Genomic DNA, 14,868 nt, shown 5'->3' on the forward strand with positions numbered 1-14,868 from the left:
TTTGACACCTCACAACAACACACTATTGCTCTCCTTCTGATTGTCTCTTTTACATTTCTAAACATGGTTTTTTCTCATTTTCGTCATCTTCTTTAGCCTTCTTGTGTGTCAAAATGAGGGGTACAATTAGGCGGTTGTCGGTGGTGCCGAATGATGTCTTTTTGGTGACACGAAATGAGCATTTCAATGGGTTTTCTCCTTGTAGCTCCTGGTGAAGATGCTCGAAAGGAAGAAGAAGCTCAAGGAGAAGGAGCATCACACCACCTCGTACAGAATGACGTATGGGCATTTTAATTGTAGAAAACGATGAAAAGGGGCACATGAGAGGGAAACAAGACATCAAATTGCACTGCTTTGTTTTTTTTTAGTGGAAAAATATATTTTTCGATAAGTATTATACGGTCAAATCTTGAAATTTATATTACATAATTCCATTTTCTTTTTGAATGTAGTCTTTAACTTTTCGGAATTTTAATTATTTCATTCTTAGTATTCTTAGTAATCTTACTGATGTTTCAAATGGTAAATTTGAGAAAATTCGATAGAAAAACACAATAAAACCTAGAAACAGACGGAATCGGTTTAAAATGCTTCCGACAACTTTCGCTGTATCTATACTGTTTAAGTCTTTAGTTTTTAATCTTGTGAACTACATGTTTTTGTGTTATTTTTTCTTTAATCCGACTCTACTCTGTGTCTCAATTTGCAATTGGAGCCCCATTGCCCTCATGATTCCTCTAATGCAAGTCCACAGAGTGTTAAGTATTTTCTTGGAATGTTTTTCTGTTTTCCCATTCTCACCGCCATTACCTCCCACTTTTTTTTTTGCTTGAGAACATTTGATTTTGATTTCGTAGTTAGCTAAATTTAATGATATTTATGAAAACAAGGTAATAATTTTTAATACTAAAATCTTTCATTTGAACTTTTTATCTACGTATTGAAACTTTGTGAATGTGAAGTCACTACAAACGTAGCTTTTTTTGCAGAAAGAAAAATACATTTCCAAATACATTTTGAAATATAACTTGAATTTAGAGCCAACATTCAAAAAAGCTAAATAGTCAACAACCGCTTGCTCGAGAATCATTTTCTTTATAGGCTTTAATTGTGCTCAATTTGTTCAAATCTTGTTATTTTTTTAGTACAGCTAATCGGGTTCATTTCCAACGATTTTTGGAGCTTTTCTGTTTCACTAGAAGATCAACAATTGATGTTTTGTGTTGAGAAAATTGAAACACTTTAATACCCAAAAATTTTAACTTTTATTTGTTTCTTAGTCAATATTCGGAATAGACATTTCAATCGGTCGACCGAACAGGCGGGTGTGAGCCTGATTGCCTTTTTTGGAATTTTTAAAACAATTGATATATTTGGTCATAAAATATTTTTTCAAAATAGTTTAATCAAAGTATGTATTTGAAACTTTTTATGCAAAACGTAATGTGGCATGTTTCTGTAGAAAAAATGCCTTGCTTTCAAAGTGACAAATTCTTGTTTCTTCTAAAAGTTCATGAAAATGAATAAATTACAACGTAACCCTACACATGGGATCTTTAAATTCAAAGGCACGAGGCCTACTACGGATGTGCTACATTAAGTTGTGAGAAGTATTGGTAATTCGAAAATCGTTTTTAAAAAAATTCATAAAATTGAACGTAAATTCACTTTGAAATATCTGAAAATGAAACTCGTAATTTCTCAAAAAAAAAAAGCATTTTTGAATCTAGCTTCAATCCAAACAAATTCTAATATTTTTAAGTAAGTCATCCTGGAACTTTTCTTTATTCATTTTTCATGACCCCACTGACTCAAGGTTCAAGTCAATTTCACTATACTCTGATTACTTTTTCTCCATTTATTCTTCCACACATCTTCGTCTTTTTTCCATTCTTTTCCCTTCTTCATAACGTCATTGCACTCCTCTAGAAATGAAGGCGGGGCATAGGAGAGCACCGCAATTAGGCCCCGCCCACTTTTGGAGCATAAGCTCTTCTTGAATTCTAGTTTTCACTCTTCATTTACACTCACTTACATATTTTTTAATTCTAAAAATGTTTTTTTTTTAATTTGTTTTAATGCAGTTGAATTGAGATTCTTTTTTTTCAAATTTGATCCGAAATTGAAAATATATCGTTAAAAACCCAAAAAAAAGTTTATGAAATGAAAATATAATAAAAACTAATATTTTGAAATGAAAATAAAACATTTTAGATTATAAAGATCAGTCCTGTCACTTGCAGGAAACACCACCTAGTATATAATTTTGAAAAAAAAATTAAATCAGAAAATGCCCAATGTTTCATGAAAAATGACTGAGTCATCCATCACTTTTTGCACAGCGTTTCCTTTTTCAGTTTCATTCAATTTCCGGTACCTTTTCTCATTTGAAACGAAAATTTCACAAAAAAAATTGACAAATAAAATTGAAAAAAAAAAACGAACCCTCAGGAAATTGAGCATAAATATTATGTGATCATTGTCGCATTCTTGACTCATTTCTTTGTTTTCATTGCATTAAATTTCTCTATTTTTTCATTATCTAACTTTTTCAGCCTTCTAGCTTTTTTCAGCCCAACAATTACTACCCCTGAAAAGTGAAAAAAACGCGTTTTATTTTTTTCAGGAGCTTTTATGGGGGAAGTCTCTGAAAATTGGCAATTTAATTGTTTTTCTTTACATCCAACAAGATTATCAAAATTGAGATCAAATTTCAAAATCTGGCAACTCTCGTTACCCATTTGACCCACCGAAAAGGCGGCAACTTTCTTTTTGGGAGGTGTGACGTCACGCTACTAAACATGAGGATGCCACGTGTTACTGTAGTTAAAACTATACTATCCACGAGGGCATCATATAGAAAAGACCCTCGCTTTACTTTATTCAAAAATTTAATTTAATTATTTTCAAAAAGAAAGGCATATCACAATACGTTTACATTATAATAAAAGTTTTTATATCACATCATTGTTTTCCAATATCACATGCCTTCTGGGACTATAATCCCAATTACTTTTACATTTTTTTTCGGTTAGAAAATGTGAATAGAGCAGAGCGTGAGAACAAGGATATATTGTATATTGGCACTTGTTTTCAGTATATTTCTCCTTCTTCTTTTTCACCCACCTAACAGTTTTCTCGTTTCTCTCGCTAAGAGGGAAATTGAATCTGATGGCAAGAGAAGCATCTTCATTCCACTTGACGGTTTCCTTTTGAGCAGTGAATGTGGAAAAATTGAATTGGAACCACACTTTAGTGATCACAACAATATCAACGTTTTTTTTTGCGAGGGACATTCCCAGAGAAGTCACAATCTTTTCAGTGAAAATTTGAGTGTTCATACCTATTAATTTTCGGGGAAAACTTACATTATACTTTTAAATGAAAACTATATACTCTTAAAATGACAAAGATCATTTGAAAAAGCCTTCCGGAAACCGCATATTAGTTCTGCTCAATTTGAAATAAGTAGTTCCTGAACTAGAGTTATATGATTGTTCACTGAAAAAACAGATGAATCTGAATATGTTGATCTTATTTTTAATTGCAATTATTTATTTATGAGCCCTCATTCAACTGCTTATGGGAACGTTTTGTTGTCATATAACCAACAAAAACAAAGAAAGGAAATTGAAAATATTCTGAAAATCATAATTTCCTCGGAACAATCTGTTGTTTTTATTTTCCTTATAATAAGTGAATATTCTCAATGAACTCAATAACCATTAAAGTTTTATTTTCATTTTTCGCCGTTGTACTCTAAGCTTGCAAGTTATCAGGATCCTCTGTATGCTTCAAAATATCATTTTAAGAAGTCAAACTAACTTTATGACAAACTAAACTAATGGCTTTGCGTGACGTCACACATTGACAACATATGACTTATTGATAGTCATACCTGCAATCTCTATATTCGATTGTCTACCTTCAACTTCAATAAATATTACCAAATTAAGTTTTATTTCAGGATATACACAAAAATGAACCGTTCCATGATTGCCCTTTGTGTTGTTTTGATGGTATCATTGGTGTCGGCTCAGGTCTTCGATTTGGATGGACAACAGTTGGCTGGTCTCGAACAGAATGATGCACGTCTTATGGAGCAAGTATGTTTATTGGCTAGACTTCGATTCTGGGAATTTGAGCGTCAAGTTTCTTGTACTACGATAGATGACAGAACAAAACTATAAAGTTTGATCTACTATTAGTTTTGCTCAATATTTAAGTATCAACAACCATTATCATTATCTAACTTTTCTCGTCCTAATAATTGTATATAGCGAACACAATGGTTTAGGTAAAGAAAGTTCAGGAGCAATATTAGGTGTCGAATTTCATTTTAAATTTCTCACATTTATAGCAAGTCAAACGGTCCCCGTCAGCCAAATGGATGCGATTCGGTAAAAGATCACCATCAGCCAAGTGGATGAGGTAAGGCGAGGGAGCTGAAACCGTGGGAAATTCAAAACGTTTTCTTTTGTGAAAATGACATCAACTTTTGAAGAATAATGTTTTTTTTTTCAAAAGTTGTTTGTGGGGGAGATGGGGGGAACACATAAAAGTTAGTTCTACAATTATAAGAATTTATGCTGGCTGAATGAGAATTTATAGGACATAAAAATATTCTCAAGTTTTTGGAACTTTTGTCATAAAAGTTAACTCCAATAGCTCAGCATGAACATTCAAAAACTCGAAAAATTTTAGCATAAATAAATTGAATTCTCATGTAATCCGGAACAATACAATTTTTAGATTCGGAAAACGATCTCCATCAGCAAAATGGATGAGATTTGGAAAGCGTAGTGGAGCTGAAGCAGTTTCTGAACAGGATTATTAATTTATTGTTTATATTTTGTTTACTTCTATCACCTTTTTTTCCCATCGACCTAGAAATCTGACCCATCTTCTTCTCGTTAATCACTCGACTTGGAAATTTTATTTTGTGGCTTAAAAATAATATTTTTGGACAAAAATACATTATTTTTGTTTCAGGATACAACTGTGTAATGGCTACTGAATAAATGTGATCTTTGTTAGTGTCAATTAGTGTCAATAGAAAGCGACTTTTGTGTTCACAAATGATGTGAGACTAACTAATTACACGATCGTGCACGATGCTACCCAGTTTTCCGAAGAAATCTGTCTTTAGAGACATGTTTTAATTTTTGTTCCGGTAAATGAAAGCGGGAATATTTTTCCAAAAACATTGTGACGTCAGCACGCTCTTAGCCATGTGAAATCAGATGAGATGACTGCGTCTCACTTCCCGCATTTTTTGAAGATCAAAGCGAAATAAGACATTCTGACTCCATGTGCATAAACACAAATTGGTTTTATTATTTTGCAAATAATTTTTTTTAATTCTCAAAAACTTTCGATCTATTTAAATACAGTTTTATGAAAAAGTTTTAAAACTACTGTGTACGCATTTTTACGTCAGTGTGTGCATTGCGTAAAAGACGTTAAATTATACGCAATATCAATGAAAATTGTTTTTTTTTAATTTTAATAAATTTTAAGTTTTTTAAATCACCTCAGGCAAACGAAACCCAAGTGGATCCCACTCAAAACCCAAGCGGATCCCACGGAAAACCTAAACCAGCCATGTCCACTTGGGTTTCGTTTGCCTGAGACATTTTTCCTTGTAAAATGGTTTATGCTGTTTTATTTTTTTGCATAGTACTGGCTGTTTCGTTTCAATACATTCTTGAGCTACTGCTGTATTGGACCGCATCATAATTTTCTCATTCAACTGTTATTCGAATAATCGAAACTTGTAAATAGAATGTTGGAATAATGACTTGAAGATAGTAGGAAAAATTTCCGCAGTGTTTGCAGACAATTCTTTTGCGTTTCAATTAAAACATATTTATGATGAAATCCAAAGTATTGTTTACAGGCAAAAATGTCTACAATGCTTGAAAGACGAGTTTCAGTCGCTAGTAAATTTCAAGATGACCGATATTATATGGTTTTTCATGCGTATTTTGACGTGCTAGCCCAAGTTCACTCAGTTGTCGAAACTAAGAACGGTTCGTGGACGCTGAGAGTTTGGAGAGCTCAGAAGTTTGGACCAGAAGCCAGGTAAACGAACAATGAGTGCTTATTATACATAAAACCGTATTTTATAGCAAGGAAAAACGGGAAATGAATCTATTTCATGTGACGGAGAATACTTTCAAATGTTACATTGTTCCTCCAGATCCACGCATTGGAAAAGCCGTTGAAGAAAGTGGAAAAGAATTTCTAATTGAAATTGATGTTTACGATGATCATCGAATTGGAATAGAGAAACTCAACGTAATGTTTTTTCATTCAATCTCTATATTTTAACCAAAACTCTCTTGCAGTCTGGTGATTTTGTAGCCCTACAAAATGTGCATGCAGCGTCCGTGGGGCTGACCGAAATGCAAGTTCTTCACGGTGGTGGACAAGCATATAATCGCGGAATTTCGAAAGTTCCAGTCGATTTCAGAAATGAAGCCTTTCAGATATTCAAGAAAAGGGTCGAATCTGTACTGGAAGCTGTTACTGACTGTGATAACTTCATAGAGTTCCAACAGAAAGAAAACGTAGTCCAATCTGAAACATCTACACAGACAAGTTCTTCGAATACATCAGGAGATGCAGATTTAAAACATTGCCAACAAATCAAAATTGGAGAAGATATTTCTGTGGATTATTTTTTGTAAGTCCGGCTGCATCGAAAAGGTTAAAAATTATATCTATACTTTCAGGAAAAAGTCCGGTTCTCGGTACAATTTCTTGACGCATGCTCATTCTGATCATTATCGTGGTCTTGACAAGAAATGGACGCGGTCTGTGTACTGTAGTCCAGAAACTGCAAAACTTTTGCCACATATCATGGGGTGATTGAATCATTAAAGTTTAAGGCTCAAAAATATTTTCCTTATTCAGGTACACCGCCGATTCTCCACCCCCAGCCGGTCTAATTAACCCTCTTGAGGAGAACGTCCCTCACAAATTTGATAGTTTTCAAGTGACACTAGTCAATGCGAATCACTGTCCTGGAGCAGTTATGTTTGTATTCGAAGGATCAAAAATTGAAGAAATCGCAGGCGGTGCTGTTCTGTGCACTGGTGATTTTCGAGCAGATAAAATGTTTTTGGAAAGTCTAAAACCAGGAAACCAATTGCATTGGATGACCGAAATAAAATTTGGAATTATTTATTTGGATAACACCTATTTTTCATTGGATATGCCGTTTCCTGAACGATGCGAGGCAGAAAAAATGTAAGAAATCTAATAATTCGCTATTATTTAAATTTTAATCAGTTTAATTTTTTAGACTCCTGAAGGCTATTGAAGCACATCCGCATGAAAATATTGTTATTCCCTTGCATAGACTTGGGCGTGAAGAATTGATTCAAGCAATATCTCGAATATTGAATGAACCCATTATGGTTTATGATGAAAGAAAAGTTATTTCAGATTTATTAGACTTTTCATCAAACTGTGGAGTTTTGAAACAGTATCGAGATATTAAAGTTATCAAAAAAGGAAGCTAGTACGGCTTTCCATTTTTAAACACATCAAATAATCCTTTATTTTAGTTGTGAAATATCTCAAAATTCGGTGATAATCGACATATCGATGCTCTATTATACGTTTGGAAATGGTGTCAACGACGACGAGGGAATCATTAGAATTCCATATTCCGACCACTCTTCAAGAAGTGAAATTCTTAAATTTCTCAGTCATTTTCACTTTAAAACGATTACGCCGTGTACTAAAAAGTATTCTATCATTGAGCTGGCATCTTTGGAAAATGCAGGAAAACGATCAGAAGAGGACCACACAGTAGAAAAGTAAGTTAGTCTCATTATTGAAGCACGACTTTCGAAAAAGGGAAAGTTATTCATATTCCCAAAATTGTGAATTTTAATTAATAGGAACATCTTACTTTAGGACTCAATCTACTATCCAAGGAACACCCATTTCACAACTTCAAGAAGACCCTCTACCGCCTGGAGTTGTATTTCGAACGAATACATGCGATTTTATGGATATGGACTTGGACAATTGGCCGGAAGGACCTCCGAAAACATTTGCGGAAGCTATCGCTCGGGCCAATAATTCAAGAAGGCCGAGAAATCCAGGACTATAATTTATTAAAACTTCACAACGGTTGATGCAATAAAATTAAATATTACATGATAAGCATTCGACATGATGAAAGTTTAGGATAACAGAACGATTTGAAAAAAGATTATTCAATTTTTAATATCATTACAGTTCGATTAACAGTTGCCCACATTTTGGCTGTTCTGATTCTTTTAATTCATGTAGAAAGTCGGGCTTTCAGAGCTTCTTCTTGTAGACGACATTTTTGGTACTCACTGCGCAGTTTGGCAACTTGATAATGGAAAATAATGCGAAGAGTGTTGCGCTCTTTGTAGGTCGCTCCACATGTTGGACGGAGAGAAGGAATCATTTCAGAAATAGTCGATGATTGATCAGCGATGGCGACTTCTAGTTGTTTCTCTGCAAGTTTAGTTGATAATACCATCAAAATTTTTTTTCAACTTACTTTCAATGTTTAATTCATCCAGATTGTTTTTGAGTGAATTGAATTGACCATTCATCGAATCATGTGACTGAAAATATAACATTCAGAAACCCACTCTTTTTAAAAATTATAAAGTTATCGAGCAGACTTACCAAGTTGTTCATCGATTTAATTAATGAATTGAAGTGATCTCCGAACTGTGTACCCGCACTGTCCACATCCTCGTTTTCCAAATAAGACATTAGTTCATCATAGGCTTTTTCTTGTCTCTCTTCCCAGTCTCTTTTCTGTTCAGACAGTTTATTGTCAGTTGCTGTCAAATCCTGAAGCTGTCTTTCTAGACTTTCTCGTTGAGCAGCACATTTAACCCTGTCTTCAGCAATTCGCTCGGTGAATGAAGTTTCGGCTGAAGAAAATTTTAAAGTTGAGCCTTTTTCAATCTGTCAAACCTTCAAGCTGTTGAGTTTCGATTTGCCTCATTCCTTTTTCTATGGCCTCTGAAAATGTATTTTTAAATTCATATTTCATTGATGTTTGCCTCAAAACATACCTCTTTCCCCAGCGAGCGAGTTGGTGAACTCAGTGAGCTGCCCGCAGAAAATTTTGAATCGGTCACCATTTACTGCCTGACTGACAAGCTTTTCGAAATTCATTTATCTCTGAAATTGGAGATATTGAAATGGCCAATTCACAATAGAAAATAAAAATATTTAAAATTAACAAAAAACCGTAGCGTGTTTGCGATCGTTGCGAGACCCACATGACTTAAGAACAACGTGAGCCTTTAAACCGTATGTTTTCATGAACAGTTTTATTTTTATTCACTCATTAAACACACAAAATATTCATTTTTTAAATATGTATTCGCTTCGACAATTTTTAATTCAAATTAATTTTATTAAATTTAAGCAACAACCTACACTCAAAATAAAAAAACTGCGTGGCCTGTACTGCAGAAAACCTCATTTTTAGGCCCCGCCTTTTTCTCGTCCACTCACGGACAAAAGGCAAAAATTTGGGGACCAACCAATATCAGGCCGCCGACATCCTACGGGTTCCGCGCGCCGCTAGGATTAACTCGCTGTGGGCGTGGCGAGCTGTCTCCGCCCGCTGCGAGTTAAACATAGCGGCGCGCGGAACCCGTAGGATGTCGGCGGCATGATATTGGTTGGTCCCCAAATTTTTGCCTCCACTCCGTGAGTGGACGAGAAAAAGGCGGGGCCTAAATATGAGGTTTTCTGCAGTACACGCCACGCAGTTTTTTTATTTTGAGTGTAGTTTGTCCCAAGCTTAGGCAAATTATAATTATTCCCAGCTTTCAATGCGACGTACTTGGTGCTTCATCCTAAATAGTTTGCTGCTAATCCAAGCGCTTGTTTTCTTTTTCAAATTTCCTCGCTCTACTTGCGGCCGCGGACGAAATTATTCGGCACGGCCATATGATCATCCCCGTTGCGAAATTTACTCTAACATATTTTAATATGTTTTCTTGTGATTATCAAACTTTTTTACAGATGTCAACACAAAGATTAATTAAATTGCCTCATAGAGTTCTTTTGAAACTTCATGGCTCTGACACAAACGCGTTTCTTCAAGGTTTAATTACAAATGATGTGACGTATGTTTTTATACTCTAAAAATTACAGCGAAAATGATTACATCTTATTTTGCAGAAAACTTCAAACTCAAAATGGACTTGCTGCTTTTTTGCTCAACACAAAAGGGAGAATTGTTGAAGATGTTCTTCTATGGAGACGAGGAACTGATGATTTGTTCTTGGAATGTTCTAAAGAAAATAAAACTATTTTAACAAAAGAAATCTTGAAATATCGATTGAGGAAACAAGTTGAAATCACCGAATCTTCCGATCAAATATTTTTCACAGAAGATGTATCGGACAAACAAGGTAGAAAATGAACGTCAAAACTTTAATAACATTTTATTTTAGCTCACCGCGATCCTCGATTTTCTGGTTTTGGAGCTCGCGTTTTCGGTAATCCGTCTTCATCGGAAGTTAGCGAAAATCGAGAAAAATATGAAAATTTGCGACGATCTGCTGGAATTGCAGAAGGATCTCAAGAATTGGCGGAGTTGCTTCCTTTTCAGGTAAAAATACAACAGAAGCAATTTAAATGAAATATTTCTAAAAGTTCATTTTCAAATATTATTTTTTAAGGCAAACGGTGATCTGCTCAATATGGTTTCACTTGATAAAGGATGTTATGTTGGACAGGAATTAACTGCAAGAACTGCTCATACAGGTTACTTCAACTAAATTTAGATATTTGGAGACGTGAAATCTCACTTTCCTTTTTATTTAGTAACTTGTCAATTAAATTTTTGTAAAACCCACAAAACTAGTTCAATTTGATTTTGAAAAATTAAATTTTGACAGGTGTTATCCGTCGACGAATCTTACCATTTGAATGTGAAGGTCAAGTCAAAATTGGAGCAGAAGTTCTGGACGAGAAGAAAAATAAAGTCGGAAAGGTGTGTTTAAAAGTTATAGTGATAAAAAATTCATCTAAACGTTGGAATTATCTGGAGTCAATTCACTGTCAAAAATTGAAAAACAATAGTTTCTGTTCAATTAAAAAATCTTCAGATTATCTCTTCTGACACAACTCGTTGCCTGGGAATTCTTCAACTTTCTTCATTCAAATCTCAAAAATTGACAGCTGATGGAGTTTCGTTAACCGCAAAGCAACCTGAATGGATGCCTGATAAGATTTTAGCGAATAATAAAACTAGAACTAGCTTGACGGATTCTTAAATTTTCTATGATATTTAGGAGACATTTCTTTAAATTCGATTTTCATCTTATTCGGAAGTAGACTTTTTTTGAAACACTTTTCTTCTTTTCGTTTTATATTTTTTGTAGATTTTAGTTTCGTTTTCAAGATCACAAATGTTCGTCTTTCTTTAAATTTTAATAATTCGGTTTTATCCCACAAATTTTACGAGATTCTAGTCCCCCAACAAAGTGCTCTCTTCTTCGTATTCGTTTGCTCAATTTTTAATGAATTATAAATTCAATGTTCAGTTTTTATATTTCCCGTTAATTGGTTCACAACCATTTTTATATATATATTTTTGTAAATTTTTTTGAAAAACAGCTGAAATGTTTCATTAGATGTCAAAAAGTCAAATCAAGCGAATCCACGAACAACAGGAGCTGGAAAAGACTGCAAATTTGGAAGAAGAAGAAGTAGAAGAAGAACATGTTCAACGGAAAGGACCTGCCAATCGATTTGCATTTTTTGATGATGAAGATGACGATAATGGAAAAGCTGAAAATGAAACTGATGATGATGGAGAAGTTGTTGAAACAATGAATAAACAAGGAAATAAAAAGAAAACGAAGAAAGGAAAGAAAAAGGGAAAGAAAGTTGTAGAAGAACAAGAGGAAACTGAAAATCAAATGTTGGCTCGACTAGCTGCTCTAGTAAGTTTCATCCTAATATGCACTTTTGAAAGTAACAAAAACTTACTGGAAAATTTCAAATCTTAACTTTAGAACGCGAAAGAAGCGAAAAAGGCTGTCAATGATGGAAGCACACCGTCACTGGAAGAGCTGATGAAAATTGACATGAAATTGTTCGATATGTCTGCAGAGATTAAACGAAAACTGGGAAAAGCATTTAAAGAAGCAGTTACACCTGGACAGACTGATGAAAATCGTTGGCCACCTGGTAGACGAGCAACTGGGCGAATTGTCAAGAATAAGCCGAGATGGTTTCCTGATAGAGATTACGGTATTATTCAAAATTTTAAATATGGTGAAAAAAAAAATGAAAAAAGGTCGATTTTTAATTTATTTCAAAATTTTAGTGTTTTGAGCTCAAAACGTTCAAGAATATATCGAAGATATATATTTTTGGAAAAAAAGCTCCCATGAATATTTGCAAAGTATGGAAAAACGTTTGAAGCACGGAAAGAGATGTTTTATTCGGATCTTTTGGTGTAAAAACCCAAAAAAAATCAATTATTTGGTAAAATACCAAAAAAAAAACTAAAAAACACCGAAATATGTTTCATCCTTTCAGAAATCATTCATTTTTAAGTTTCTTATCAAAATCGAAAAAATTTAAAAGTTTGTTTCTTTTTTCGTAAACTGAAAGTTCTCGTTTTTGGATGGTTTGTCAGAATACGGACAAATCTAAAAATTTCTTTTTTTTTGTTGCTGAAAACGATTACATTTCTCTGATTTGCAGAATGACGCACGAATAAAGCAGTAAAAGTTATAAAGAAATCTCTTTCAGGCCTTTCCATGGTTGAAACCAAAAAAGAAGGATGCATCAGTTGGTTCACTCTTCGACATAATAATGCATATGAACAAAGAGAAAGGTATTTTAATACATGATATAATTCAAATTAAATATTGATTTACAGAATGTTCTGGATGGCTGAAAAACGTATGAACGTCGGAGTTGTTCAAGAAATTTTCTCCGATACACCATATCATCTCAACTCGATTTTAATGATGGCTCATATGAATCGAATGAACGAGGATTTTAACACAGGGGCTGATTTAATTGGTGAGCATTTTTTGAATTATTCTTACAAGAGTTTAAGAACTTTATTTTTTTATGCCGTGTCTACAGGCGCATTTTCAAACTTCTTTAGTTTTCTTTAAAAAGTTATTTCTTCTAAAACTAAAATATTTCAATAATTATTGCACTCACAGTAATCCAAGCAGTGTCACAAGAACGCAATAAAACTTTTCTTTACAAGTTAGTAATTTTCCAATTTTTCAGAACGCGGAATCTGGTATGTAGATCAATACGCGGCTGCTACGTTTGAGCCATTTCATTGGAAGCATAGAATGGATTATTTGGACTATGAGAATCGTGCATTTTATCTTCTTCTGCATCGTCATATGCTTAATGCTGCACACAAAAGATGTTGGGAAACAGCTTGGAATACGGCAAAAATGATTTTCAAATTGGATCCCGTTAAAGATCCACTTGCTATTATATCACTTATAGACATTTTCGCATTGAAAGCCAAACAATATCAATGGATTATTAATACATTTGAAGCTGCAAAGGTATGTAAATCTGAAAAATTCAATTTTGAAATCCTAAGCTTTTACTGAAGCTCTCATTAAAAAATCTTACGAAAGTTACCTGTAATGTGAAAATAATTTCTAACGATCTCTGGATTCTCAATTTCTGTGTTTTCAGAAGTTCAAAAAATTGCATCTTCTTCCAAATTGGCCATATTCAGTTGCTCTTGCTCGATTCTTTACCGCAAAAACGGATGAAGACAGAGAAATTGCTGAAAATGACTTATGCACAGCTATCCGCCATTTCCCATCTGTCGTCGTTCAGCTAATGGATATTCTTCAAATTCATCCAGATTCTGCTGTCATGAACTGCAAAATGTTGACATCATTTGTAGCTGATAAGTGAGTTTAAGAAATATAAATATTATTGTAAAAATGCCAATTTCAGCGAAAGAGACAGCCTCAAACTATTGGTCAAGGTATACGCAAAGCATACAGATGAAGTTTGGAAAATGCCTGAAGCCTTGCTCTTTTTGGAAGGAGCCACTAGAAAAGTAGCCACGTCTACTGATACAAAGGAAAAAGAGGAATGTGAAGAATGGAGAGAGAAGTTCGTTTTTTAAACAAATAATTTTACAAATATTCAATCAAAAAGCAATTTGAATTAATAGATCACTTTGTTTTTAATGATTAAAAAACTAATTAACAATTGTATATAAAGTTCACAAAGCCCATTTTCAGACGGAACAAAATGTATCATGGAAGATCTCCAAATGTTGATCGCTTTGGTCAACTTCTTGATGAAATTCCAGGACAATCTCTATCTGATCCAGTTCCACCACAAAATGGGCGATGTGGATATTCGAAAGAAGGCGGAGTTAATATTGCCAGACAAATGATGGATGACACGTTTCTTGGTGGATTCATTAATTCGTTACTTCCACATTTCGATGGAGAACTTTCATTCCAAGAACAGCTAAATCGATATGGTGGAGAGTTTATTCGTTTCCTCACAAATCGATTAACTGGAGCTGAACAAGGAATCAACGATGCACTAGATATTGCCAATGGATGGAGAGAACGAAGAAATGAGTTGGATGCTCAAGAAGCTCAAGGAGAAGCCGGTGAAGCTCGTGTGATTAGATTGGAAAATCAACAGCCTATTGAATTGCCAGAAGGTAATGTGGAGGAAGATGATGTAGACGAAGAGCAAGAACTTCCGTGAATTTATTAATTTCTTCCAATATTTTATTGTGATTCGGTTTTCGTGGTTTCTAATTGTGTAATTTATTGCGGTTCCATAAAAATTCGTGTGTGTTTTTATTGTAGA

General features: G+C 34.1%; 5 protein-coding genes across 5 annotated transcripts; 4 read left to right on the plus strand and 1 right to left on the minus strand.

The window, feature by feature from the left end:
* Positions 1-3,967: 3,967 nt before the first annotated feature.
* On the plus strand, positions 3,968-5,036 carry flp-22 (SPSAKWMRF-amide 3). Its single transcript, NM_059943.8, has 3 exons — positions 3,968-4,106; positions 4,361-4,431; positions 4,753-5,036. Exons 1-3 carry the CDS (start codon positions 3,981-3,983, stop codon positions 4,835-4,837), a joined length of 282 nt encoding a protein of 93 aa, NP_492344.2. The 5' UTR covers positions 3,968-3,980; the 3' UTR covers positions 4,838-5,036.
* An 863-nt stretch (positions 5,037-5,899) lies between these two features.
* Positions 5,900-8,173, plus strand: mrt-1 (5' exonuclease Apollo). Its single transcript, NM_170903.9, has 8 exons — positions 5,900-6,084; positions 6,132-6,300; positions 6,351-6,688; positions 6,738-6,869; positions 6,919-7,254; positions 7,310-7,528; positions 7,575-7,829; positions 7,930-8,173. The coding sequence occupies exons 1-8, from the start codon at positions 5,906-5,908 to the stop codon at positions 8,126-8,128; spliced, it is 1,827 nt and encodes a 608-aa protein (NP_740895.1). The 5' UTR covers positions 5,900-5,905; the 3' UTR covers positions 8,129-8,173.
* syp-3 (Synaptonemal complex protein 3) lies at positions 8,117-9,189 on the minus strand. Its single transcript, NM_059944.9, has 5 exons — positions 9,081-9,189; positions 8,980-9,027; positions 8,683-8,936; positions 8,552-8,618; positions 8,117-8,505 (listed from the first exon to the last, which is right to left on the minus strand). Exons 1-5 carry the CDS (start codon positions 9,181-9,183, stop codon positions 8,303-8,305), a joined length of 675 nt encoding a protein of 224 aa, NP_492345.2. The 5' UTR covers positions 9,184-9,189; the 3' UTR covers positions 8,117-8,302.
* Positions 9,190-10,044: 855 nt separating this feature from the next.
* Positions 10,045-11,566, plus strand: F39H2.3 (Aminomethyltransferase folate-binding domain-containing protein; the record flags this gene model as incomplete). Its single annotated transcript, NM_059945.7, has 6 exons — positions 10,045-10,148; positions 10,204-10,436; positions 10,479-10,636; positions 10,707-10,791; positions 10,926-11,020; positions 11,136-11,566. 6 exons carry the CDS (start codon positions 10,045-10,047, stop codon positions 11,301-11,303), a joined length of 843 nt encoding a protein of 280 aa, NP_492346.2. The 3' UTR covers positions 11,304-11,566.
* Positions 11,567-11,663: 97 nt separating this feature from the next.
* Positions 11,664-14,866, plus strand: K07A12.1 (Nulp1-pending protein; the record flags this gene model as incomplete). The annotated part of the gene is made up of 8 exons (NM_059946.7): positions 11,664-11,975; positions 12,048-12,285; positions 12,793-12,877; positions 12,923-13,068; positions 13,288-13,580; positions 13,717-13,940; positions 13,987-14,148; positions 14,280-14,866. The coding sequence occupies 8 exons, from the start codon at positions 11,664-11,666 to the stop codon at positions 14,761-14,763; spliced, it is 1,944 nt and encodes a 647-aa protein (NP_492347.2). The 3' UTR covers positions 14,764-14,866.
* Between the last annotated feature and the right edge of the window lie 2 nt (positions 14,867-14,868).

Source organism: Caenorhabditis elegans, chromosome I (assembly GCF_000002985.6).
Source record: "Caenorhabditis elegans chromosome I".
Lineage (NCBI taxonomy): Eukaryota > Metazoa > Nematoda > Chromadorea > Rhabditida > Rhabditidae > Caenorhabditis > Caenorhabditis elegans.